At 32.5% G+C, this 27,981-nt stretch overlaps 3 protein-coding genes across 6 annotated transcripts; 2 read left to right on the top strand and 1 right to left on the bottom strand.

Moving 5' to 3' along the window:
• Window positions 1–33: 33 nt before the first annotated feature.
• LOC105837296 lies at window positions 34–3,600 on the top strand. The gene is made up of 5 exons (XM_036293258.1): window positions 34–1,257; window positions 1,722–1,835; window positions 2,416–2,487; window positions 3,138–3,229; window positions 3,385–3,600. The coding sequence occupies exons 1-4, from the start codon at window positions 1,198–1,200 to the stop codon at window positions 3,192–3,194; spliced, it is 303 nt and encodes a 100-aa protein (XP_036149151.1). The 5' UTR covers window positions 34–1,197; the 3' UTR covers window positions 3,195–3,229; window positions 3,385–3,600.
• A 5,674-nt stretch (window positions 3,601–9,274) lies between these two features.
• LOC105831100 lies at window positions 9,275–12,644 on the top strand. Its single transcript, XM_012670990.3, has 3 exons — window positions 9,275–9,907; window positions 10,784–11,023; window positions 11,436–12,644. The coding sequence occupies exons 1-3, from the start codon at window positions 9,830–9,832 to the stop codon at window positions 11,493–11,495; spliced, it is 378 nt and encodes a 125-aa protein (XP_012526444.1). The 5' UTR covers window positions 9,275–9,829; the 3' UTR covers window positions 11,496–12,644.
• LOC105831099 (tetraspanin-9) lies at window positions 11,693–27,940 on the bottom strand. Of its 4 annotated transcripts, none has more exons than XM_012670987.3 (5): window positions 27,783–27,940; window positions 19,530–19,641; window positions 15,018–15,209; window positions 14,208–14,390; window positions 11,693–13,223 (listed from the first exon to the last, which is right to left on the bottom strand). In XM_012670987.3, exons 2-5 carry the CDS (start codon window positions 19,605–19,607, stop codon window positions 12,888–12,890), a joined length of 789 nt encoding a protein of 262 aa, XP_012526441.1. In that variant the 5' UTR covers window positions 19,608–19,641; window positions 27,783–27,940; the 3' UTR covers window positions 11,693–12,887. The 4 variants fall into 4 exon arrangements, with proteins under 4 accessions (XP_012526441.1, XP_012526443.1, XP_012526442.1 ...); XM_012670989.3 differs by lacking the exon at window positions 27,783–27,940 and adding an exon at window positions 27,556–27,771; XM_012670988.3 differs by lacking the exon at window positions 27,783–27,940 and adding an exon at window positions 19,912–20,210.
• Between the last annotated feature and the right edge of the window lie 41 nt (window positions 27,941–27,981).

Consider the following 27,981-nt stretch of genomic DNA (forward strand, 5'->3'; position numbering starts at 1 on the left):
AAGAAAAGCTGCTGTTATTAAATTGCAAAATTATTAAACACAAAACAAATATATAATATGTATTTACATTTTTACAAAAATATGTGTTATCAATACAAGAAGAAAATTGTTAATAATGATATCACTTTGAAATTGTTTAAAATTAGTCTAATACGAAAAACATTGCAATTAACAAGAAGTTTGTTATTGTATGATAAAGCGTAGCATTGTGTCCGTAAAGTGATTACCATTAATAAAACAAATAGTTAAATGTTATAAAATATTATAAAATTAAATAGAGGAAAAAGAAGATGACAAATTAATAATTTTTATACCAAAATAATGTAACAATTTTATTATCATGTAATAAATTTGTTTATTCATAAAGAAGGTACATTATAATTTAAATTAACTTCTCGTCTTGGAAATTGACGAAATTGCCATATCCCAGAAAAAAATCTACATTTATTTAAATTTTTAATTACTTAACACTTCAATTTTTATAGATATAATGATCAAGGCTTTAGGAAATTAATCTAAAAAAAGATTAATATTTTCACATCCTCACAGAAATTAATAAAAATCGACGTATTATGTATATATATATATATATTAATATGAAAAACGGAATCGAAGAAACATATTTCCGTAAAAAAATCACGAACTTGAAGAAATATTGCAAGTACGTGGAACTTTGAAAGAATTATGTTGAAAAATAAAGAATGTTATAAAAATTGTTGTCCTTAATATCAAACCAAGTTATTTATCAAATCACCCATGCATATATTAAATTATTAGAAGAATATTATCACCACATGCCTAATCGAATCGATAGAACACGAAATATAGGAAGATGATATAAAATCAGATAGAATTATATAGTTACATATTATAATATATAAAAACTTTACTTGAATAAAAAATTATTAACTTTCTTAGTGTACGCGGAAGTATTTCACATATGTTAAAATGTCGATTCACGATAACAAAAATGACATTCATTAAGAATTTAAAAATAATTACTTTAATGGTATAATTTAAAAAATAATATATGACAAACATAAGGAAGTTTTTAACAAGTTAAATACATGACAATATATTTCTTTAGGAATACTTCATTCACATAAGTTGATCTTACTTAAAGTGAAGGAGTCGTTCATCATTTCTTAATAGCTTAGTATTTTCATATATCAAGTCGTATTGCGCTTAACTGTAACAATGCGGGTGCTGTACGTATTTCTATTGTCAATTCTCATCGGATGTGTTTTTGGACGAACAGTATGTATACCACACATATAGATTATACATTATATAATAATTTTAATGCCTTCTTATTATATATTATAAATAATTTTTATCATTGAATTGTATTTATATTAACCTGTTCAAACAAAATTAATTTATAATAAAAATACATAATAGAAACATCTTCCATAAATAAAAAATCTTAGTAAGATTATAAAAATAAATTCTAAAAAAATAGTATATATTTACTTACAAAATAATAATAGATAAATACTTAATTTAATGTCAAAAGTAATATTTATCTAAATAATATTATCATGTCAAATTGAAAACCTTCTAGTTATAATAAAAGATATGATGTTAAGACAATAGAAAATTCTACATGTTTAGTTATAAATGTTGACATATTTATTAAAATTTAATATCTATCATAAATTTTGAAATTGTTACATTGATAAAAAATTTTTTTTAATTAACGTTATTTTCTTTTTAACTAGATTAATGATATAAATTCAGAAGGATTGTCCAATGAATCTATTAGTTCAAGTGAGGAATCACTAAATAAAGAAACCTCAGAATTAAGTAACGAAGAATCAGAAAGATGCAAACCAGTAAGAATTAAATATAAAAATAAAATATGTTTATTATTAAAATAAGAAAATACACATATAAAAAATGAAATTATATTTAAACGAGAACATTTTTATTATCTTTTAGCTTAAAATTACGTACATTAAATTATGTGTAGAATAAATAATCCGATAAGAAATTTGTCCACTTAATTTCTTTAAAGATTATATTTAATACGACGATGGTATAATAATCACCATATAAGTCATCGTTATCTTTTGCTAAGGTGTGATCTCTACTGATCACTTGACCCATGCGATAGTAGTTTACATCATCTTCAATGAATGTCAAATAGCTTACGATGAATTATGCCATTCACAAGAAATGTTTGTCGAAAATGTGACTGTCATGAACGTGTTAGGACGTTATTTTATCATATATAAAAATTGATATAAAAGTTATTCATCAATTTAAACTAACGGAAAAATCAAGTTAATAATTTGTTACATTTACTATCTATCCAATAATCATCTCATTGAATTTTACGCGTAAAATTATTAATTCAATTAGCAATTAATAAATTTCTTTTTACTTAGTCTTTCCTATCTTTATTTTAATTAGACTACTGGTACTTCTACTATTGGTGGCTACATGTTGCCTGGCAGTTCAATTGGCGGACTCAGTAGTGGAATAGTAAGGATTAAGTATTAAAATAAATTACACATAAAATAAATTTTATTATCAAAATATAAGAGAAAAATACTCTAAACAAAAATAAATAAGTATATAAAATCTCTATTCGACATTAAAATAAAGAATCCGCTTATATATATAAGAAGAACAATGTATGTAAGAAACATAATAATAAAACTAATAAATTATAAATTAAAAATAAAAAAACCGTTAATAAATAATTTATCAATCCAGTTATGCTGGTGTTATAAACTTTATAGAATTTTAGTATAGTTTATACAGTTTTAATTTCTGTTTCTAGCTAATATTTAGCTTAGCTAAAAATTTATCTATGTTCTGTAAAATTACATTTAAACCCAACATTTGTTTTAGCATAAATATAAAAATTAATATTAAAACTTTAAAAAAACTTTAAAACAAATTTATATTATACAAACATACTTAACTAATAAGAAAAAAATGTTAACGTTTTAAATTAAAATGTTAATAAAATAAATAAGATTGTCTATTTTTTATTATAATTAATTATAAACTATAAATAAACTATTAAATTATAGTTTATAGTTTATAGTTTATATTTGAATAGAACTGAATATAAATTATTCAACGTTATTGTTTCTAAATACATGAATTTCATTAAACATTTGCAGTTGTCAAACAGCATAATAGGAAGATTTATACATCGCATAGCTTCTTGGATTTTATGATTGATTTTTAAATAAAAAAATAAAAGAAATATCATGTAAGTTACAAATATATCTTTTAATGTTAAACTAATCATACTTTCTAAATAACCTTCATCAATAATTTTACGACTTTTCTTGAGTTTCATATAGTATATATATATATATATATATATATATATATATATATATATATAATTTGATCTTCTTACAGGAGGAACAACTTCTGTCAACATTATAATGCATTACACTTTATCTATGGCACAATTATTACTTTATCTATAAAAACTGCACTTATTACTTATATTTTATTGATCTTTAGTATATAACCTTTTAGATAAACACACTAAATTTTTTAATTATTAAAAAAAATTATGAAAATGCATTTTTACATATATAATAAATAAATAATATATTAAACAATTATTATTTGCTGTGAAACTGTTTTATACATTCTATAAATTATCCTTGAATAAAATTAATGTATCCTATCCTATCCTATCCTCCTATCTAAAAAAGGAGATGTTAAATCGAATCAAATTTATTGTTGCTGCTTTTCCGAGATGCTGATTGGCTGTCTCGCTATCTCGTTGTTAAGTGCGTTGTGACTTTCTTCACTTCGTGTCATTTCCAGCTGTCAAACTACTTCGTGTCATTTTCAGCTGTCAAACTGTCACCTTTGATAGTTGATCGAAATAATTACAAAAAATCAGGGAAAAAGAAAAAAGAGCCAAATAAAAAATTACGAGAGGAAGAAAAAGAGAGAGAAAGAGAGAGGGAGGAGGGGGAGGGGAGAAGTAAAAAAAAAGTTTAATTTTTTATAATTAAACACATTAAGTATTTTATTTCTGAAAACAATAATATTTATATATATATATATAATTTTTGAAAATGATTTTTTCCTTTGAATGTTTTTTGCTTTTCTTCCTTCCTTTTACAACATAAAGTTTGTTTTGTCAAAATTAGAATTTTTAATTTGATTTAGCTGCGTTTTTATTATTAATATATCTAAATGTTTTTTATTTAAGGTTAAAGAAAATAAGCATTATATTAAAAAAAGAAAGAAAGAAATAGAAGGAGCAGAGAGTAAGAGAAGAAAGAAACATTAAAAAGGTATAAACAGAGAACAGAAATAAAAAAGATACATAATATTAATGAGTCAGGTGTAGAAAATCAATATATTATTCGGTTTGTAGTTAATATTGACGCCAAACTGGTAGATATATTGATTTTCTTATAGCTGTTTCAAAATCAATTAATATAGCTGATACGGATCTAAAATCATATATACACTGCAAAAAATGTAATGTATCCAATAAGATATGTAATTGAAAACTGCCTACTCAATGCAATACCATATGTTATTGCAGTATCAACATTGTACTTGCCTTAACGGTAAATATTGTATTAAGTATTTTATGTAGTTGGCAGCCCGCAATTACATATGTTATTGGTTATATTTTTTTTTCTGTGTGTGTATTTTTTTATGTGTGCATGCGCACGCGCTTGTGTGTGTGTAAAATTATGTAAATTTATAAATAATTATTGTACATAATATTATATAAAAACATGTTTTTATATAATACACACACATATATGTGTGTATGTATTTATTCACAAAAAGTTAAATAATTAAGTAAATAATAATTTTTAATAAAATATGTTTTTATATAATATTATGTAGTTATTTATAAAATTACACTTACACTTTTTTATTCAAAATTGCAGAAGATAAAGGATAGATTAAAGAAAGGGAAAGAGATGAAGAAAAGAAAGAAGAATAGGAAAAGAGAGAGAAGATTCAAGAAAGCATAATTCTTTTAAATTAGTAAAGATTAAGACATTTTCTTATAAAAACGGAGGGAGAAAAAAAAAGACAAGAAAGGTATATAATAATTATAGATTAGGTGATGGTTGTGCAGGAGGAGTTACAATTTTTTATAAGAAGGATATATTACATATTACTAATGAAAAAAACATTTTAAATAATCTGGATATTTTAGGTATTAAAGTCAATTTAAAAAATAAAAATAAAATCCAATATATTAGTATTTATAGAAGACATGGTAAAATAGAAGACAAAAGAACATAGAAACAAAAAATCATGGAGTACATTCCATCGGATTTTGAGACAGCTATAAAAAAATCGATATATCTATCCGTTTGGAGTCAACGTTAATTACAACCGAACGATATGTTGATTTTTTATACCTGACTCAACTTAATGATTATTAATATTATGTACCTTTTTATAATATTATATAAAAATAGATTTTATTAGAAAATAAATATTATTTATTTAAATGTTTTTAAATTTTTATTTTTTATAAATATCTGTATATGTATATATATATAAATGTACATATACATATGCATGTATATATATTTATGTTTATCTTTAAAATATCGAATTTTTACAATACACAGAGCATTGTAAAAATTAATTTCGGCAATAGGCTGACAATTGCAGAAAATATCGAATTTTTACAATACACAGAGCATTGTAAAAAATAATTTCTGCAATAGGCTGACAATTGCAGAAAATATCGAATTTTTGCAATACACAGAGCATTGTAAAAAATAATTTCTGCAATAGGCTGACAATTGCAGAAAATATCAAATTTTTACAATACACAGAGCATTGTATTCGCACTTAACAAATCAAACTTTCGCCTAGGGATTCTCAAAGTAGAGTCTTTGCCCTTTAATTAAAAAAAAAGTACATGTAATTTAGATGATTTTTCGCAAAGTTGCATCACTTTGAAGATTGCCTAAAATTCGGTCAAAATTTATGTCTCGTTTTATTTTGCGCCAGTGTATATATACCATAAATATTTATAAAAAATAAAAAGTTTAAAAAAATTGCAAGAATAAGTGATAGGTAGAAGAGGAGAGAGAGAGAGAAACGAGAGAGAGATGAGGATAGAGAGAGAGAGGAGAGAGATAAGCAGAGAAGATCGGCACGAAGCCAGGATCTCGAGTCGTCTCTCTCGAGAGGAAGAGAGCTGTGGAGAAGGAAAAAGAGGCTGAGTAGAGAGAGCTGACGAGAGAGAGAGAGATTTCGGGAAAGGTAACATTTGCCGTTTTAGTATTTTGATAAGAAAGTGAATCTTAAACTCCTAATTCTCATTTCTTATTAATTATCATTCTTAATAATTATTATTTTTATTAATATTATTTTCGTTTAAATAATCATTTTGCGTTTTAATTATTTTAGACATTTTGTTGTATTTTAATAGAAGAAAAAGAATAAGATTAGAGAGAAAGAATTGAGATCCAAAGAGGTTTAAAAGGAAATCCTAGCAAAGTGAAAGTGTTGAAATTTTGATTAAAAATTATCAGGTAACAATACATGTAATATTATAAATTTTAATTTATTAAAAAATTTAATTTTAATGATGTATTATTAAGGCATAAGATTTAAAAAATTCAATTTTAAAGTTGTTGAATGCTTATTATTAGAAGTTGTTGAAATGGTCAGAGAAAGACAGTGAGTTTTATCGAAAGAGATTAGAAAAGGAAAGAGATTAGATAAAAGGAAATTGTTATTGAGAGAGATTAAACAAGAAAGCCAGAAAGTAAAAGTTTTGAAAATTGATTGAAAATTAACAGGTAACATTACATATAATATATTATAATTTTTAATTTATTTAAAGGGGACTAAGTATGGAGATAAAGTATGTAAGAATGATATTAAGAAACATGAAAATATAATATAATTACTAATTTGTTAGTTTAGAGAGAGAGAGAGGGGGGGGAGAGTGGGAGAGCGTGAGAGATAAAGAAGAGGATTAAATAAGAAAGTAAAGTGTAAGAGTAATATTGAACAATATGAAAATAATATAATTAATATAATTAATAATATAATTAATAATTTAGAGAGGGGGAGAAGGAGCGTGAGATAGAGAAGGGCATTAAATATGATAAAGTGTGTGAGAGTAATATTACAGAAAAAAAAAAAGTGCAATGTTCAATATAAAAATGCTAAGTGGCGCGCGCAAAGCGCGCGCAATGTTGTGTTCTAGTCCTATCTAAAAAAGGCATGTAAAGTCGATTGCTCGCATTTCTCGAAGTTTATTGTTGTCGCTTTTCCGCGATGCCGATTGGTTCTTTTGCTGCGCATACTTCGTGTTGCAAAAGTAGCTGTCATTGCAATTTTGACAGCTGTCAAATTTATATAAATATTATTTATACATTTATTGTTGTAACTTATTTTTATTTTTAAAAAGTAAAAAATAAAGAGTTAAGTAGCGCGCGCGAAGCGAGGAGAAAGCACGGAGTGAGCGAGTGAGTGAGCGAGGAGGGAGCGAGGAATGAGCGAGTGAGTGAGCAAAAAGTGAGTGAGAAGTGAGAGAGGAGTGAGCGAAGAGGGAGCTAAGAGGGAGCGAGGAGGGAGCGAGGAGGGAACGAGTGACTGAGCGAGGAGGGAGCGAAGAAGGAGCGAGGAGTGAGCGAGGGGCGGACGAGGAGGGAGCGAGGAGTGAGCGAGGAGTGAGCGAATGAGTGAGCGAGGAGTGAGCGAGTAGTGAGCGAGTGACTGAGCGAGGAGTGAGCGAGGAGTGAGCGAGGAGTGAGCTAAAAGTGAGCGAGGAGTGAGCGAGGAGTGAGCCGGGAGTGAGCCAGGAGTAAGCCAGGAGTGAGCCGGGAGTGAGCCGGGAGTGAGCCGGGAGTAAGCCGGGAGTGAGCCAGGAGTAAGCCAGGAGTGAGCCGGGAGTGAGCCGGGAGTGAGCCGGGAGTGAGCCAGAAGTGAGTCGGGAGTAAGCCAGGAGTGAGCCAGGAGTGAGCCGGGAGTGAGCGGGGAGTGAGCGAGGAGTGAGCCAGGAGTGAGCGAGGAGTGAGCGAGTAGTGAGCGAGTAGATGAGCAAAGAGTGAGCGAGTGACTGAGCGAGGAAAGAGCGAGTGAGCGAGGAGTGAGCGAGGAGTGAGCGAGGAGTGAGCCGGGAGTGAGCCAGGAGTAAGCCAGAAGTGAGCCGGGAGTGAGCCGGAAGTGAGCCGGGAGTGAGCCGGGAGTGAGCCGGGAGTAAGCCGGGAGTGAGCCGGGAGTGAGCCGGGAGTGAGCCGGGAGTAAGCCGGGAGTGAGCCAGGAGTGAGCCAGAAGTGAGCCAGAAGTGAGCCAGGAGTGAGCGAGGAGTGAGCCGGGAGTGAGCCGGGAGTGAGCCGGGAGTGAGCCGGGAGTGAGCCGGGAGTGAGCCAGAAGTGAGTCGGGAGTAAGCCAGGAGTGAGCCAGGAGTAAGCCGGGAGTGAGCGGGGAGTGAGCGAGGAGTGAGCCAGGAGTGAGCGAGGAGTGAGCGAGTAGTGAGCGAGTAGATGAGCAAAGAGTGAGCGAGTGACTGAGCGAGGAAAGAGCGAGGAGTGAGCGAGGAGTGAGCGAGGAGTGAGCGAGGAGTGAGCCGGGAGTGAGCCAGGAGTAAGCCAGGAGTGAGCCGGGAGTGAGCCGGGAGTGAGCCGGGAGTGAGCCGGGAGTAAGCCGGGAGTGAGCCGGGAGTGAGCCGGGAGTTAGCCGGGAGTAAGCCGGGAGTGAGCCGGGAGTGAGCCGGGAGTGAGCCGGGAGTGAGCCGGGAGTGAGCCGGGAGTTAGCCGGGAGTAAGCCGGGAGTGAGCGAGGAGTGAGCTAAGAGTGAGCAAGGAGTGAGCGAGTAGATGAGCAAAGAGTGAGCGAGTGACTGAGCGAGGAAAGAGCGAGGAGTGAGCGAGGAGTGAGCGAGGAGTGAGCGAGGAGTGAGCCGGGAGTGAGCCAGGAGTAAGCCAGGAGTGAGCCGGGAGTGAGCCGGGAGTGAGCCGGGAGTGAGCGGGGAGTGAGCGAGGAGTGAGCCGGGAGTGAGCGAGGAGTGAGCGAGTAGTGAGCGAGGAGTGAGCCAACGAGCGAGCGTAACTAGATAAATATGTAGCTGGGTAGCTAGGTAGCAGTAAGTATGCAAGTAGGTATGTATGTTGGTCTGTATGTATCTAGGTAGGTATGTAGGTATGTATGTATGTATGTATGTATGTATGTATATGTATAATTAAACTTTACATTTTTTATTCAAAATTGCCGAAGACGTTTGATTTATGTAAACGAAAGATAGAGAAGATCAAATTGCAATTATTATTATTTTTAAAGTGAAAAGTCAAATAGCGCGCGCCTGTAATGTTCTAGTAAAACAAAAGATTAATTAATTAAATAAGTATAAAATATGCAAATTGTAAATATCATTAGATAATTGAAATTGCTTGACTTATACCATGTTGTGTGTGTGTGTGTGTTTGTGTGTGTTCGATAGTTTCATTTAAATGTTAGTCATTGACATGTCATCATAGTTAAAATAGTTTACGCATAACAGTTCTGATAACACTATTTATCGATATTACCATTGACTCACCGATATGCTAAAATTTAAGCGCATACCGAGGTCATACACAAAATTGTGCATGTTAGCCACTTGAAAACATACTGATGATATTCAAATTGCGAACATACGAGAATAATTAGTTTCCATCGTCAGGCATGTAGAAAAAATAAGCAATGCTCGACTATAAAAGAAATTGCGGCAGCGTTAACCTCCGCGAGTTTGCTATTTCGTTACTTCGGCCAAATATTTTGGTTATGTCATAAGAGTGTGTTTGAGTCTAAAAAACCTAAAATCTTTTTTTCGAAAAATTGTTGTTCGATTGTGATTCTAAATGCGTGTGCAATTGCTGTTGATTTTATTTTTCGCGAGCACTATCTTAGCGCGAAGTGCTCGAAATAAAAGGGATGTGGTACGTATAATCTACATCGTAATAAATTCTTTTAAAGTACTCAAATTATCTATAACAATTAGTAACAATTTAAAGTGCAGAAGCAACTCTTTTCATTAACAGAGTGAATGACTGTAAGCTTTTACTGCTTACCACTTTAAAACTTTTTAACCTTTAGAGGACCGGCCCTTTTTTCGAATAACTTTTAGTTTTCAGTGCTAAAACATTTTTATCCTTGCCAGTGAGTTAAACTACGAAAAAGATGACATTACTCCAGCGTCAAATATTACGCTTTCGGTTCGGAAAAAAATAAATAATTATTTTTTTGCTATATTTGAACTTTATATTATTGTTTATTGATAAAATGATTGTTTAACACCATTTGCAATAAAAATGTGTTAAAAAATGTATATAAAGATATAATTGTGTCGAACTTTGTGAGCTATAAGGCAGTAAAATGTCATTATGCAAAGTATATGTCAATTTATTTCGAAATAAATGCACATACTATAATTTAGATAGAAGTAATTTTAGTTAAATAGGTAAATTTAATTATACGCTTAATATTAGGCTTCCGATCCCGGAAAGATTAAATTGTTGACAAAGGAACTCTATATTAATTATTTTGAAATTCCAAAAATCTAGTTTAAATATTATGATGTTTTTATATTTAAAAATGTTTATTATACAAAATAAATTTGCTATTATAAAATAAAAATGTTTTTTTTTTACTATACATCAAAGTATTTTGTGGTTTACGTTTAAATATTGACAACATCGATTAGCTCAAGTTATTTTGCATATCACTTCTTAATTCTATATTCAAGTACTCTGCGTAAATATAGTATGTTTTTACTTTTTACATGTTCTTATCAATACATATCTATTCTTTGACAGACCACAGTACAACCTTCATCCATCTCTACAACTAAAGTTAACAATGAAAATACGACAACAGGCGTTACTACAGGCGAAGATGAATGTAGAGAAATTATTTGTGTTAGTACTTTTCAACCGTTAAAGATGACGTCTAAGTTTTATAAAACATCATTAATGGCCATTAATAATACTTTAGCGAAGTTTAGGAAAGCAATAAATACAATGAGCAACTTTGCCCTAGGCGTTATGATGCAACTGGTAAGTGTAATATTACTTTAAACCTTGCAAGACCAGCCTCATTTTTCTTACGTGGAAGGCCAACGAGGGGACTTAGATTCCTCCATAAATATATTGAAATCTATCACATAAATTGAGCTGAAGTTCGATGTCTCTTTAGTTTTTGAGTCGCTGATTACGAATTTATGTCAGAATTTAGATTTAAAAGTTGACAGCTGTCAATATTGAGGTCAATATTACTATCTACTTAAAATCTAAAGTTTTATGGGGAACCCTAGGTTCCCCAATTGGCCTTGCAAGAGTTAATAAAATAAAATTATCTTATTTTGTTTTTTACACAAATGTATTTCTTCGATGTCAAAATTTAATTCTGTTTTTGATTTTAGATATTAATATATAAATAAATTATAATTTTATGTCTATTTATGTGCAGATTGTGACAGTGATACAGATGATGATGAGGATGATAAAGTCATTGATGAGATATTTTTAATTCCTATTTTATTTAGTTTAAAATTGATAAAAAAACATATCTTCCAACCTTTTAGTAAGTAATTTACAAATATGTTTAAATTTTTCTTACCTGGTCGTAACATTTTTTACTAATAATTATTTAATTTATCTATAACAAAAAAATTCATTTATTCTTAAATAAAAAAGTAGAGAGTAAAACCAAATACAAAAATCTGCTTTTTCGCATATAAATATATCCTTTATTATTAATAATAAAATTTGTTTAATTCACATAATACATCACTATCATCTTACTATCTCGATTCTGCATTGTACAGTCTTTAACATTGCTTTAACTTATTGTTAATCGATTGTTGTCGATATCAAATAACATATAAGAATAATGATTGTTAATTTACTAAATTTATATATTCATCTATAAAGATATATATATGGAATACAAAAATCTTAACAAACTATTCATGCTTATGTTATTGAAGATAATTCGACCTACAATCTCTATTGAGTACTCGGAACTAAATCACATAATCATGCACGCTATCTATCTAACTGCTGCCGATTGTTATTGACATTGAAAATCAATATAACATACAATTACTGTAAAACAGAGTTTTTTTTACAATTATTGTAAAATGGTGCATGGTTAAATTCTCATAAATGAATATCGTGCATGCAAGAATTAGAATTCATCTCACAATTCATCTCATTATGAAAGTAGGAATAAAAATCCTGTTCCACTAGAAAATTACAAATTACAACAATCGATCGTAATCTTCATTCTAGTTATTACAATTTGTTCTCATATTCAAATTAACTTTTCTGTTGCCAGATTTTACCGTACATGATCTGTAAATATCTGTCTACGAACATTAAAATGATCAACAAGTTACATTTCTGATATTCTTTTTTAAGAAAGGTAGAAATATAAATAATTATTAGCTAACAAGATTGGACTATCATTAGAAAATTGCAATATTAATCACTGGAGATTACAAGAACATTATCAAGAGCCACTTTAAGAAGGAGGTCCATCAATTAAATACCTATCATATTTTTTGGTACATAGCGGGAACATTTTGGTCAACTATACATCAACGTATCTTTACTTAATTGTCTTGTATGTATAGAGTAAGCCTTAATAATCGACAACGTAATCGTTACGTTTCTTTTTCTTATCTGACATAATAAAATTTTGTTTCGCTCGTTATGCTCATATTCCTACACTGTCTGTGAATTCGATGCAAATTGAAATCGCGCGAAATTTCAATAAAATTCTTCTTGAAAGTCCTCAAGAAAATACCAACAATCCCGTAAAGATTTGTTCTTGCTGTGTGCAACAGAAGTCGGAAGCTCTCACGTAGAGAAACTATCGATCTTAGACAGTGGTCTCGTCTAAGATCGATCGGAAATTCTAGGTATTGGTAGTGTCGTAACTTTTATACGTGTGAGAGGACCTCTTGTGCCTGACTGTGCAGAAGAGAATCATGCTGGCCACTTGGCCGAACAGCTGCAGAAAGGCGACGACGAGACCAACCGTGCCCACCACGTGGAGCCTGGTTACCAGCCACATTTGAATGGCAGTTGCACATCCTTCCTTGTACCAGAGTTCCTTGTTGCGGCCCTCCGAGTCGAGGCGACCACAATATCGTTCCCGCTGCATGCAGCAGGAATCCGGCACCCGATCCTCCTCGGGCCACGCCTCGATTTGGAACCAATCCGTGTAGTCACGTACACCGCAGCAATGAAACTAAAAACATTATTATATTAAAATCCTAGAATGTTACTCATATTTGTCTAACATTAGTCATATTTTTCTTACATTACAACTCTAACACCAGAAAATGCCCTCTCCAATTGTGGCGGGTTTTTAATTTATCAAATACTGTGTTTAAGAAAAATGGACTTGTACAAATTTGAAAACCTCAAAATTTCTTTTGTCAGGAAAAAATAAATCTATGAAGCCTGTAATTTTTTATTATCAATAATTTTTAGTTAATATTGTATAATCAAAACATCTCTAAGCATTCATTTAACTAAAGACTATTTTATGTGTAACATTTTAAAGCAATATCCAAAATTTTATAAATTGTTTTATTATTACGAGTATTTGTATAAAATTTCAGCATAGTTCTCTCTTATTTTAGTTTAAAAGTTATAATTTTTTGTTTGCTTTTGATTTTATAAAATTGCGTTCTGTAATATTTATTTACAAATTTGATGAAAAAGTATCACACAAACTCAATCAAATTTTTTACATATATATAATATAATAAAATTAAAATGAAACTCTAAAAATTTTCGTGCAAACGTTTATTTGAATTCACTTATTCATTTCAAGTTATTTGTTTAAAAAACACCAGCAAAATATGATCATTTACGCTGTATTAGCTATTATAAATCAAATTATTATGTTGTTTTGTTCTTTGAAATTGTTTTATAGTCAAAATTTGCTCATTTAAAATCAAAACTGTTTGTCGTTGATTTAAAAAAAAAAAAATAAATTTAAGAAACCTGCTATGTTTAAAATTCAACTTTTTATAGCTAATATAATTGAAACATTAATCATTCACTTAACTTTAATATTTTGTAAAATTGTAACGCGATTAATCTTTTAGCTAAATTATATAAAAAAATTTCTTTGAAAAAATAGCTTGTTTGAAATAAATTAATAAAATGCATAAATCTCTGTAACAGATTGCGTGTGCTTTATGAATATTTTAATTAAACAAACCTCCGTATGTATATGGTCCCACATGGCAGAAAGTGTCCCCGGTTCTCTCGTGACATTATAATGCTTCTCAATGCCGTACAATAGTTCTTCCTTCAGACTCCTCGCGAGATGTTCTCTGAACACGAACGCCAAGGTGCCCAGCATGAACTCGGCGAGAAACATGAGTATTACCAGACTAAAATACTAAAAATTACGGAACATAATGAATTTTCTCTTGTTAATTATACAGGGAAGAATCTTTATACGTGTTCAAGATTTTCAAAGAGCTTTCCATAATTGTTCTAACGCTGATCTCTTTTTTTCCCTACGGGGAAAAACAAGTGTTAAAAGAGAATACGGGAAAAAATACTTCACGTTCTACGTAATTACTGTACCGTGCACGCAAGGTTTTATACACTATGCGAACAAATTTATCGATCCGTTACATGTTACGCGACCACGAATTTCAAGCGTAAAATACAAGTTATAATGAGAAGAGAATATTTTATTTCGCTCAGCAAACAGAGCTGCCAGTTAAAAATAAAACAGCAAAACAAGCGAAGAAGAAAGATAATTTTCAAAAAATGTATAGTGTGGGTCTGCACGTAAACTGCTCCAGGACAAATTATTCAGCAGAGACGACAAAAAATTCCAATCACGATCTACTGACAACTGAAAATATTCAAGATAGTCGGAGTTATACACAGTCGATCCGTGCGCTGCGTGCGTAGCGTACTAAGTGCGCGTGTTACAAAAAGTCCATAGTACACCGCATCGCGCGCGCTTTTTGCACGGCAAAACGTGTTTTACAATGGATCACGTTGTACCAACCGTGATCAGCATGCATCTCGACTGGAACCATGCGCCGCAGCATCCGAAGAAGGCGATGACAAATGTGACGCATCCCGCGGCGAGCAGCAGCGAGTCCGCCGACACGAAGCTGTACTGCGGCACCAAAGTCGCGTATCCGGAGTAAGCCAGTCGCAGCCAAAGGCCCGCACCCAAAATTCCGCAAGCGCATAACTGTAAAACAAATTACGCGCGTCAGTTGCGTTGCCCGTCACAAAATCTTTGACTTACGATGCAAATATTAAAATCGGATCCATTGAAATCAAAATTAAATCCTAAAATATATCGTAATATTGACTATTATTCCTAAGATTCCTAATTGGAAGCGCTTGCAACTTTCTCGCACCTCACGAAAAATTAAATATAATATGTATCTCAATGAAAAAAGATCGTAGAGAAGTTTTCAAAACTGCATTTTAAAAAGAAAAGATACAGAGCTTTAAATCTTATAAGTCTTTTAGTTTCAACTCTATAATATTTTGTTCTTAAATTACATAAAATTGAAAACCATTACTTATCTTTTTACTTTGAAGCGCTTGTAGCTTGATGAAACATTATCGGACAAGAATTTACACAAATTATTTTTCTGAACTTTTTACGTATTAAAGAAATTTTTAAAAAACTTTTATGCGCGCAATTATTTCTTGCAATAATATTAAACTTCTTGTACAAAAACTTATTTCTTATAAGGTGTTTCTTAAACTTTGAAATTAAACATAATTTACGAGGAAAAGAAAAAAAATGTAACGTGCTTTAATTTGCATAGATTTTTTAAATTTTTTAACGACTTTTTTTATACATAATTTTTCATGAAATGCGAAGAAATTACAAGCGCTTCTAAAATTATAAACTTATAATATTATGTATCTATATTGATATCAATTAGCTATTATTAGTTTATATGATAAATCCTCATAATACAATAAAATTAATTAGAAAAAAAATAACCCTAAGAAGTCTTCGACTTTTAAATTTCAATAATTTTTAGCTGATATTGTACGGCCAATCCTTAAAATTGAAACATGCAAAGTACAAGAAAGAATGATACATTAAACTCTAAAGTAAAATCAGTGAAGTGAAGAAATAATAGCGATTTCACGCGATAGCTGTGTCTCGCGAGATCGCGCGTTAATGCGGCGTGACTTGATAACAATAATCCTCACACTCCAAGATCTGGGATATTATAATTAAAAGCATCGGGAGATCCTTATCATACACCACTCGTATCACACGAGTTCATTGGGTCAATGTCGCGTTATTTTCATTCGGCTGTGTTTCCGACAATACAAAAGTCGCAACACAAAGGTACCTCAATTGTGCAGCGTTAGAGCAAAATCGGAAGGTGGAAAGTGGGCCGTGAATTAGAAAGTATCGCGGCGTTATTTCGAATCATTGACGCGGAAGGAAGATCGATGGCTGCGGTTGACAGCCGTCGCGAACTTATTTAACTCGGTTAAACGCACGAACAAACTCGTGAAGGATTGAAATGATGGCAAAATGACGCGGTGGAATTTTTCGCGTTCACGGTAATAATTAATGCAACGGCGGAACCGCGCGTGCAACGCCATTTCGCACTGACCGGCAAAGTGTATCGGTTGTCAATGCGGTCACCCATATGCATTTAACGGTTTATCGTTCACCTGCTAACTTATTCGTAAATAGAGAAAGAGAGAGAGAGGGAGAGAGAGGGAGAGAGACTTCTCCGCGGTTGCAAGAGAGCGTATAGACTTTCTAGGTAAGCCGGTGGTCAACTCGCCGGGTGCTGCAAGTGACGGGAAGTCACTCATCCGAGTGAGCAAGGTGAATGCTGACCTTACGGTTAATTCATCTGAGTCCTCCGTATCTCAATACATCCGATACGCGATAGCCGCACGTCCCTTTAATCCAGTTGTCGAATTCGATTGTAAATAAAAAGATGACGTTCGTGCACTTGCACGTGCCACGTAACGTATCGTCGGCGAAAAAACCGCAACGGTAATTTAGAAATTGCAACTTGCATGGCGACGCAGTATGATTAGGAAATTAATGCACTGTTACGCGACCCCGATAGTTAATTGTACAAAAGAGCGCGTCCGTACTTTCTAATTATCGTCAATGATGCACGCGCGAAAACGGGACGGTGGTTTTTGCAACAGCATTATATAATCTGCAATAAGTGTCGTTGACCGTCAAATACTCGATTTATACATCGTCATTAAAGTATCTACTATCGCGACATTAACATTTTTAATAATTCAAGATAAATATTTATCTTATGGAAAAGAACCAGTAAAGCTACGGCTCGCTACGCAGGTATTCAACATTTATAATTAAGCAGATTTCATGGTAGATAAAGACATATAATAAGAATATGAGGGTTTTTTTGAAAACAGCACTACGTTCAGATCACTAAAGTTGTTGCAAAACATGTTACATTTAGATATTTAATACAGTTCACAGTTAAAATTTGCATTCAATGTTAAATTGAATCTTATACTAGATCTTGTAATATCGGACACATTGGATTAATTTCACTCACTAATTGACTACGGAAATTTATTGCATAATTAAACACAGCATTCTTAAAGATACTTTACAAAAAATTTATAATCAAAATCTGCATTCTAAACGATGTAACAACATTTAATATATTCTAATATTTTTGTAAAAATTTTGCACTGCAGAGAATTCAAATCTTAAGCCAAAACGTTTTTTATTGTATTTTGGCGTTCTAAAAATGCCTCTTTCAACTATTCAATTAAATAAAGCTATTGAATTTGTGCACTAAAATTCAACATTGACTCTTATAGGCATGCTGCACTTTTTTTCATTCATTTGTTAATTTAATTATTTATTTTTATTGCTCCTAGAGAAAAATGGGTATTTTCTATTACCTGCCTTTGCTTCATACAAAGAAATTTTATTTGAAAGCAATTATAACAATTCTCAAAAATAATTTTTGCTATATCAAATTTCTTTAGTTAGAAATATTAAACTTGTATTGCAAGTCAAATTTTTGTTCTTTTTTAGTATTTATTTAACAGTGTGTCTTATCTGGTCTGTCTTTTCAATTTTATGAAGTTTCTGTAACAAACCATTCAAACTATTTCTGGTCTTGAGTTAGCATGATGACCCTTGATTGGCGAAATGTAATAAAGTGACACGACAGGTGATGCGTTTCAACAATAGTTTAAATACCCGAGGGCTGCAGGCGCGCATGTACCAATTTCGCAAAGCAACCGGTACCGCACTTTATCGCCGACTTGGGCACTGTAAGTTCATAGCTCATAGAGCTCGGTTCAATGCCCTATTTAAGGCTTTCATCATGATACAGACGCCGCGGACGAACAATTTCAAGTGGAATAATAAAGGCGGGGGAATGGTGAATGATACGGCGGAATGCGGCGCGCGAATTACAAAAGCGCGTCGTCGGTTTAATCGCCGGCCCCGCGTGGGTCGTTATTACTGTCGGCTATTGTCTCATTTCTGTCATTTCTGACCAATTGGTGCCGCGTACACTTGCATCGTGTGTACGCGCCATGTTTACAAATTGCGCGTCGCAGCGAAATGTTTCGCTTAAGTCGGAACGTTCTCGCACTATCTTTCTAATACGAACGGGATGCTTAAATATAGCTCAAGTACCGCTCTTGAATAATTGGCAAGGTAAATCGATCTAGAAATAAAATAAAATAGATTAATTCCCGACACGCATCTGACATCAAGATGTCCAGTGTGTCCAAAATCGCAATATAAAGCCATTGTATAAGGCCGGTATTCATAGTCTAATCTTGAGTCTAATCTTATTTCAAAACCGTCTTAAGATGTTAATACGGTTTGTAATTGGTTGATGACATCTCAAGTTGTTTTTTTTTACTTAAGACACGGTCTTAAATATAAAAATTGAATACCTTTTCAAATACCTATCTTCAAAATAAAGTTATATAGCATTAAACAGATATAATATGTTTACATCAAAAAATTTATATATATAATTTTATTTAAAAAATATATTATGTTATTCAAAAAATTATTCAATAGTAATTTTTATTAAAAGAAAAAAATATTGGATAACAATATCTCCAAACTAAGGATTAAAATTTTTAATATTATTATTATCAAAATAATATTATTATTATCAAAATGCAAATATAAAAAATGTACCCTTTAAGTAACTATTATAATATTGAAATAAAACTGTAATAATTTTAATGTTGAAAAATTAGATGAAGAATTTAAGATGTTAAAATTCTTTAAAAAAAGATTAAACTATATGTAAGTAAAATTATTTGTGTTTCATATATATAAGAATGTAATTTCTTGCTTATAAATAAAATTGTTAAATAAAATATATTAGTTTCAATTTGATACCAATATTTTTTCTGTGTACAAAATGTGTCACGTCCCGATTTTGGACATGAGTATTATCTATGGTGTGTTATTTAAAAAAATGACATTGCGGTCCATAGAACCAAAATGCAGCATTGAAAATGATCTTAAAAAACGCCTGATACTTACCCAAATTAAAACGTTGAGGGAGCAGAAAACGTGCCTGATGCACGTATATCCTGTGCGGCCCATGATTCGATCCTTCATCAGATCCTTACTCCGAAGGGACTGGCAGCGTTTCCTAGAAACGTAGAAATAACAACGTTTCCCTTCGGAAAAAGACAGACGGATAGAGCATATCGTTTGACTATGAGAGAACTCTTGAGATTAGCACCACACCGCGAATTGACGTGAGACAGCAGTGCTCGTTCAAGGTTACGGAACTATCTCGGTGTTAATTACATTGGCTCAATCAGCAACTTTCGTCTTCCGTCGTATGAAAAGCATACGCTCTTCTTTCCTCATCACAAATATTATCATGATAATTATGTATCACCGATAAGGAACTCACCGTGCCCATCAGCGCGAGAGCCTTGTGATGCGCATCACGGATCACCAGGAAATACTACATCCACGTTCGAGGAGCAACCTGAGGTAGTCAGGATGTGAAAAGAAGGGGAAGAAGTTGCGACTAGAGAGAGAGAGAGAGAGAGAGAAATGAAGAGCAGAGGCACGAGAGGTGAGGAGAGCGAGAGAGAAGAGAAGGAGAATGATGAGGAGAAGGAGGAGGAGGAGGAGGAGAACAAGAAGATCGACCTACGCAAGCGAGGATCCCGCTCGAGCGTACTGACGAGGAAGATCTATAGGATCGTCCCAGCTGACTGACTGACTGACTGACTGCCGGCCGATCCAACCAGACAATCCTCGTCAGCCGCTCCGATAGATCTGAGAACTGCTCGACACGATTGGCTCCGGTCGGGTCGCCTCCCTGGGACTTCTAGGTCCGCTAACGGGACAGCCGCGGCGAAGCCGTTCACCTATCACGATCACGTAGATCGGGATGGGAAGCGGTGGAAGTGACACCTACGAGTAGATATTGCTCGTCGAACGTCACTTTTCACGTAGGCCATACTTGAGTCGAGTGAGTAAAGAAAAAGAAGATATTCTCAAGGCCGCTGAATGAGACGTCCAGTCTCGTTCTCCCGTTAGTCCTTTCGTTAGTCCATCGTGCCGCTATTTTTCTTCAACCTTTTGCATCCGGATCGAGGTCTCTTACGCACACATATTCACATACACACACCGCAAAACGTTAAGGTGCAAAGGTGAAGGTAACTTTCGCCGAAAGGTCTCGTATATAAAAATCCCCGCTTTCCCAGAAACTCTCATTCAAGCATATAATAACCATACAACCTCTAGTTACTTCCCACGGTATCGTGAGCTTCCTTTTAATACCAATGATAAAATCAAATTATTCACATATTATAATTTATGATGAATGTCCCAATAAATGTTAGTAGAATGTCCAAAAATTATCTCAAGTGTATATATTTTTTCATGTCAATTTTAAATTTAATTTATTTTTCAAGGTAACTTTCTTATTGGCATAACAATTTTCTAATACACCGTTTAAAAAACGTGTTAACTACAGGAATGAAAGAGATCTATAGATCGTAAGATCTATAACGTATTTTAGCGCATCGGCAATTCAAATTACGCGATCGGTTCATGTAAGTTTTCTACGTTACGTCATCGTGATAGCTATGCAAATAATATCGATCAGACAATGCACGAAACAGACGTTGAATAAAAGATCATCCTTATTTTATTTTTCACATCAGCTACAGCGGACAATATCATCTATTTTCTCACGTTGTTACGACGCTTTCATTCTATCGATTGTTTTCGTCGGGTTGCTCGTGATACATTATAATTAGCATTATTATCCCGGGAGAGACGAGGAGAGACCGGGAGAGACGAGGAGAGACCGGGAGAGACGGGGAGAGACCGGGCGAGACGGGGAGAGACCAAGAGTGACGGGGAGAGACGGAAGAGACCGGGAGAGGCGAAGAATGTTTCTATTGTGTTTAAATTAAGGTAATAAGAAAAATAAAGATGGCTTTTATTTTATTGAAAAAACGGAACTTATTTAAAACAGTCTTTTGAATGGATTTCTAAATCCATGGCAACTTTTAGACAAAAAAGTTAGAAGTACGTAAATAAATAAATATTAGATTTATTAAAGATAAATAAATGCTTATTCAAAAATAAAATAAAAAGAGCAACAGTAAAGCAAGGCTCTTGAAAGTTAAACAACGAAAGCAAAGAAAATTTGAAAAAAAACGTAGCATAAGAATAGAGAGCCACAGCAACGCGTGGCAGGGCATAGCTAGTTATTAATAAATTATATTTATGTTTATATTTTAAATCTCTGGTTTTAAACTTCTTGATCTCTTATTACAATTATTTTAAAATAATTCCCATCAATAATGTCTTTGTTTTTAAAAAATATACTTTTTTATGTATTAAAACTTGTTAAAATGTCAATAATAAAAAGATAAATATTTCAATAAATTTTTACCTGATAAAACGTATAATTAACACCAATGATAATTTGAATGTCTCAACAGTTTTGATTCTTAACGATACAAATAGAATGATCATACACACACTCGCACACCGGCGCAATTAACGCAAATTATTTATTTTTACAAACTACGTGCATATTAATATAATATATTTAATGCAGCAATCCGTTGAACGGAAATCGATGACACTTTTCAGCAGAAGAAAGAACGCGAGTACAACGTGTCGGGCGGCATCCGCGAGTTAACGGAAAATCTGTTATCAACTCATTGCATGATTAATGCGTTCCTCTCCCTACTCGCCGCAACGAAGGCCGTTATCAGAATTGAATAATATTGATTCACCTTATCAAGTGCCTACGCACGCTCTCACGCAGAACTCCACCAACCGTCGTGACATTCGTGCCACTTGTCGAGAATATAGTTGTTGCCCGTCGAATAAGAAACACTCGCGAGGAAAAAAGCACGAACAGATGCAAACAGAAGTGTGGAACGGAAGGGACGTGGACCTGATGAAAGAAAAAAATAGAACGGTCGGTAGCTGATGCAAAACTAATTCGCGAAAGACGCTCGTGGACTTCACCTTGCTGCGGTCACGTCTTTTTCATCCCTCGAACGCATCACGCGTTAAGAACACGGTAACATTTATAGCGCACTCTGAAAGGTGCGGAAGAAAGAAAATCTCGCCCTCCTTTCCCCGTGCGTTATGAGATATATTTATATACCTCGATGTAACCCTATTTTTATCCTAAGTGGTTGTTACATTATCATAAAAATTCCGATATTCAGGTGCCATCAAGTTGCTGTATCGTTATAACATTTTATGTTAATATTATTAAAGATGTTTCAAAACATAAAGCGTTCAAATTTTTTCATTTAAAAAAAGAAGAAACTCACTCTACAGAAAAGATCAATTAAAAAAAAAATTAAAATTTCTAAGGATATTATTTTATTATATAAACACGATAAAAAGATGTTTTGAGAAGTACGGGCGCATATGAAGACATTAATCAACACCGAGATCAATTTTCACGGACGAAATGGAAGGCTGCACGAAAATAATGTACATGAGAGAGTGTGAAGGGGCGCACAAACGGTCCCTCTGCCTCGACTTCCTGCCAATTGCGGACAATTTGCGATCATCTATGATGTCCCCACTCGCCGACGGCCATCGCCGTCGCGTGAAATGTGTGTGGTGCCTAAATGCAAAAGTTAACACGGCCCGGTTCTCTCTCCTGCAAGGCCCGTTTGTCTCTTTCACCATTTCATGTGCCATACGATCGCACTGGCGCGTCCTACGCGCTCATCTTCCCACATGATGTAACCAAGGAAAGAAGCTCATACACGTGTCTCGTTATCAGTCTTCCGGTGATCGCACACGTGTACGGAATTCACGGTTGTTCTCTTACCATAAAATATATCTAATTTCGGTGTAATTGGTAGTATCACGTATTAATCCTTTGTTTCCGCCAGAAATGTCATAAATTTTTACGAATTTAAGCAACTATAACCTTTAGATTAGTTTAGATCATTCTTTCAATAGCTTTATATTCTGTTATAAATTGATAGAAAAATTATAATAGTTATCCAATTTATATAGAAAATCCAAGAAGTATTTAAACAAATTTTTTAAATTTTCTTTAAACATAAAATTATACAAAAATTTGAAAAATTCTAAATTCTTTATATAAAAATTCTAAAAAATATGTAATAAACTATTAAAAAATCTCTTTTTATTCAATATTAAAAAATAGTTTGGTAATAGCCAAATATTAAGTGAACAATGTCAATTAAATATTAAATTAATTAATATTATATTGGAAAGTATTAATTAATAAATTACTAATCAAATAATTGGTCATATTGTAATGTTTGATAGTACTTCCTAAATATTTAGAAAAATTCTTGCTACATCCAAATATTTAATTGGCATTATCTTATTCAAAACATTTGATAATATCTACCATCAAATTTTTTTAATATACATCCCAAATAAAAATTTTCTTAAAATTCATAATTTCTATAAAAATTTTTGTATTAAAAATTTTTTCAGAATATTTATGTATATAATTCTATATTTTTTAAATATATTTCTTAAATTTTTGTACATAAATTTAAATATTTTTTAGAAGTACAGAAAAAACTCTCTTTTAGAATTCCTGATAAATCTGAAGTATTTTAAAATTTCTTATTTTATGATTTTCCTTAAAAAAACTTAGAAATATTACAAAATATTATAGAAATTTTTCACTAAGAATAACATATAAAATATGCATTAGATATTAGAAATTTGCTGAATTATTAGTTACTTTGCGCAAAATATATAAATTTAATTAAATAAAATTACACGTCAAGAACATAATCTGCAAAAGCTGTAATTATATCGCATCAAGGGAAGAATATCAATCGTAACGAGCTCATTGAAGAGAGCTCTCATACTGCAGTAGAGTGAACTATAACAGAGTGATCTCTACTTATTACGACAATCTTTAATTTCCTGCTCTAATCAACGAATAAAAATCACTATTACATAAGGATAAAGTATTATGTTTGATAAATTAATCGCTAATCGTAAAATGATATGTCAAGGCATGCGTATCCTACATCGAACAAAGCCGCGTACGAATACAAACCCAGTCGGTTAATCCCTCTCGACCCTTCTCATGCATACGTGATCGGTTTCTTAAACACGGTATTAGGAAAGTCCTTTTTTTCGAACGACAAAGCCGTCATTGAAATTCTTTCGTTGTCCTTCGAGTATTTGCATGTTTCGTCAATCCTTTCTCAAAAATATATTCCTCTAAATACACACGATAGACAGAATCTTTGACAATAATTGGTAGCTATCGATCATTATTTAGAGAGAGAGAAAGAGAGAGAGAGAGAGAGAGATAAACTAGTATACATATAAATATATGTGTAAAATAAATTTTTTAATATCTGACTTTGTAAGTAAATAAATGTTATTATTTTTATATTTATTCTTATTCTTTTTAATTAAATTTTTTAATTAATATATACATTTATATAAAAGTAGTTTTTATGACTCTTTCCTTTTCATGTCACTCAGTCATTCACCATTGATTTAGTCTAAATTATATTTATCAATTCTTACATTTTTGTTTCTTTATTTATTTATTTACTAATATACTAATTACAATATTTTATTAATTTCTGATTATCTGTTGACTACAGAAGTAAACAAAAACTTTAATTAAATTATTAATTACATTGTGAAATAATTGCTCTAATTACAAATGCTCCAATCTTTTTCTATCATAATTATTATATACTCTATACTATATATATACTCTTTTCGTCTACTTTTCCATCTCTTTAATTTTCGATTGTTGCTTTTAAATACATTTCTAAAAAAAGTAGTACATGTTACAAATTTTATATTAACTTATTTACGCTGAAAATAATATTAATTAATGGTAATATAAATTTCACGTTTAAAAAAAATAACATATTAAAAGATCGACAATTAAATTCTTGCTGGGAGATAACATCGGAAATAATCATATTGCAGATATATGATTTGTATTTAAGGGTTGAAATGAATCGTTTCCGATTGCGGTAGTTGCAATTTCACGCCTTTGCAGACCTAATTTTCAAGAATTTCAAACGTTAATTCAGAAAACTCGTTCACAACAGTGATAATAATTTCAAGCATGTTACGATGTACGCTGATGGAAAGCGAGCGGATAACGTTATAAAACTGTTACAGCAATTACTTGAGTTTGGAATGCTCACAATTTCCCACGAATTTATGGGGTAAAGTAATAAACTGAGAAGAAACGATATCCTCACCGAGGAAAGCGCCGATTCATTGTTCCATTAAATGTTGGCGCATGGGAAGAGAAATCTACGAGCGACCTGTTCGCACGATCGATCTCCTGGCACATGGGACCCGGCTGCGTGCATTATCAACATATTTTCTCGCCTAAATACAGCCGGAAAATTGCTTGCGATATGATGTGGAAAACTGGTAGAAAGAAAGCGACTTTTTAGATACGTGAGAAAATTACGAGATAATAAAACTTTCTCCCTTTATTGTGTCGAAAGAATGAAACGGAGACTTCCATGCTATGAAGTACTCGCTATGAAGCATCTCGCACTCAATTATATCGTAGATGTAGATAAACTGTCTAATTTGTGATTACGCATAAAACGTCATAAAGGGTCACGTACAATCAGTAAACTCGCATAATGGTCGCGGTTCGAGACAATTTGCTGAAAACATATTAATCCTTTCCGTCGAGGTCTAAATCATCTCGTCGAGACTGATAAGGCCATGAGATACACCACACGACACGTATTAATCCGACCACTAACGTGATGATCTACGAACACAGTGAACCGACACGGAGGAGGCGCACATTTCGAATATGGCCTTCAATAGTAATATTTCAAACTAATTGTCTAATTCACGTAAAATTACATACACATATTATATCTTTAAAAAATTATATAAGACAATTATATAAGATATTTTATGCCTGCCTAGAATTGTTTTGTATTTAATTCGGTCAAACAAAATTTTGACATTTTTTTATAATCAAGAATGTTATTTCCGCGAACATATAAAAAAACACATTTTTCCTTAAATTTTTCGAATTCTTACGATTATAGCTATGTCATTTTATCTATAAATAAAATTAAAATTGTAAGATTATTATTATAAAAATCAAGGTTTTAAATTATATTCAAAAATAAGATTTCCCTCTTATTTATTTTCTTTTTTATAGCTTACTTTGCCATAAGGCTCTTTTTGCTTAATCGTTAATTGGAAACAAGATTTCGATACATATATCATGTTAAGAAAAAATTTGTTCCAATTCGATCAAAGAATTTAGGATACAATCTGGTGAACATCTGTTGGTTTTAGACATTCGTATGCTGTTATAGAACTTAATAAAAAAGAAGTAATGTGTTCGTGACGCTACTCTCAGTTAAATCACGTTGATAATAAGTCTGAACAATATCTGAATGATCAATGCATGCAACATTTCTACGTGATGCAATCACGTAATTTTATTTGCGCGTGCATTTACGCACCGTACAGTTATCGTTAATCCGCTCGCGAACGCGGTGCCGACCGTATCCAGGTTGTGTTTGTAATCAGAAATATGGTGAGTTTCACATGCTGAATCCGAGAAGCATTTCGTAATTTTGTTTCGCGTCAAGACACAAGTGAATCGCGTTTGCGCTTCATTAAACGACTTTTGCGTTAAGAATATCTAACTCATTCGTGTCACGGTTGTGACGAACTATACTTATAAAGTATAGTGGATTTTAATTAACGCTTGCGTGTAATTATTACAATAATTAAAATCCCGTAAATTACTACAATTTAAAATCCTTAAAGTATTTTTTTTCTCTTTTGAAACGCATTCACTCAGAAACGAAGCGTTTCACATTTAAAGATATTAAAATGTTTTATTTCTCCGTTTTTAATACTTTAAAAATGTTTCAGTTTTAAATGATGTTTAGACTTACAACACAACATTTTTAAGTATTGAAAAAAAAACAACACAGAACAAAACCACAGAAATATTCGGTATTCTAAACTTTGATATCTTCAAATTAAACATTTTCTTTTTTAGTGTTTACGGCCAATTCTTAATTACCTTTAACATTTTTTCCCGCTCTTTAAATTGACTAACGTCACCGCAAAATCACTTTTGTAAACTTAATCATTCGTACTTAAACGCTTGCGATAATATACGAGAAAATCTTAAACGATAAAAATACAAGATACGAAAATAGCGTGTTTAATGAGCGGAAATTTAAAATGACGTCCCGTATTAAACGTGCGATGTTTCTAACAAATGTAATAATGCCACTGATCACTCACGGAAATAAAGATGCTCATCCGTATTATTCTCCGTGGAGAACCGTCGCGGGCTTTTCACCACCGAGTGGCACACGAAAGTTCATCGAAAGCACAGTCAAAGGTTGACTCGCGCAGCTTCGCGGCAGCTTTCGAGTTCGCGGATCGACTGCGCGGCACCAGTCCGTAGCAACTTCCGTTCTCCGCTCTTACGACCTGGTAC

The sequence above is a fragment of the Monomorium pharaonis genome, chromosome 10 (assembly GCF_013373865.1).
Source record: "Monomorium pharaonis isolate MP-MQ-018 chromosome 10, ASM1337386v2, whole genome shotgun sequence".
Lineage (NCBI taxonomy): Eukaryota > Metazoa > Arthropoda > Insecta > Hymenoptera > Formicidae > Monomorium > Monomorium pharaonis.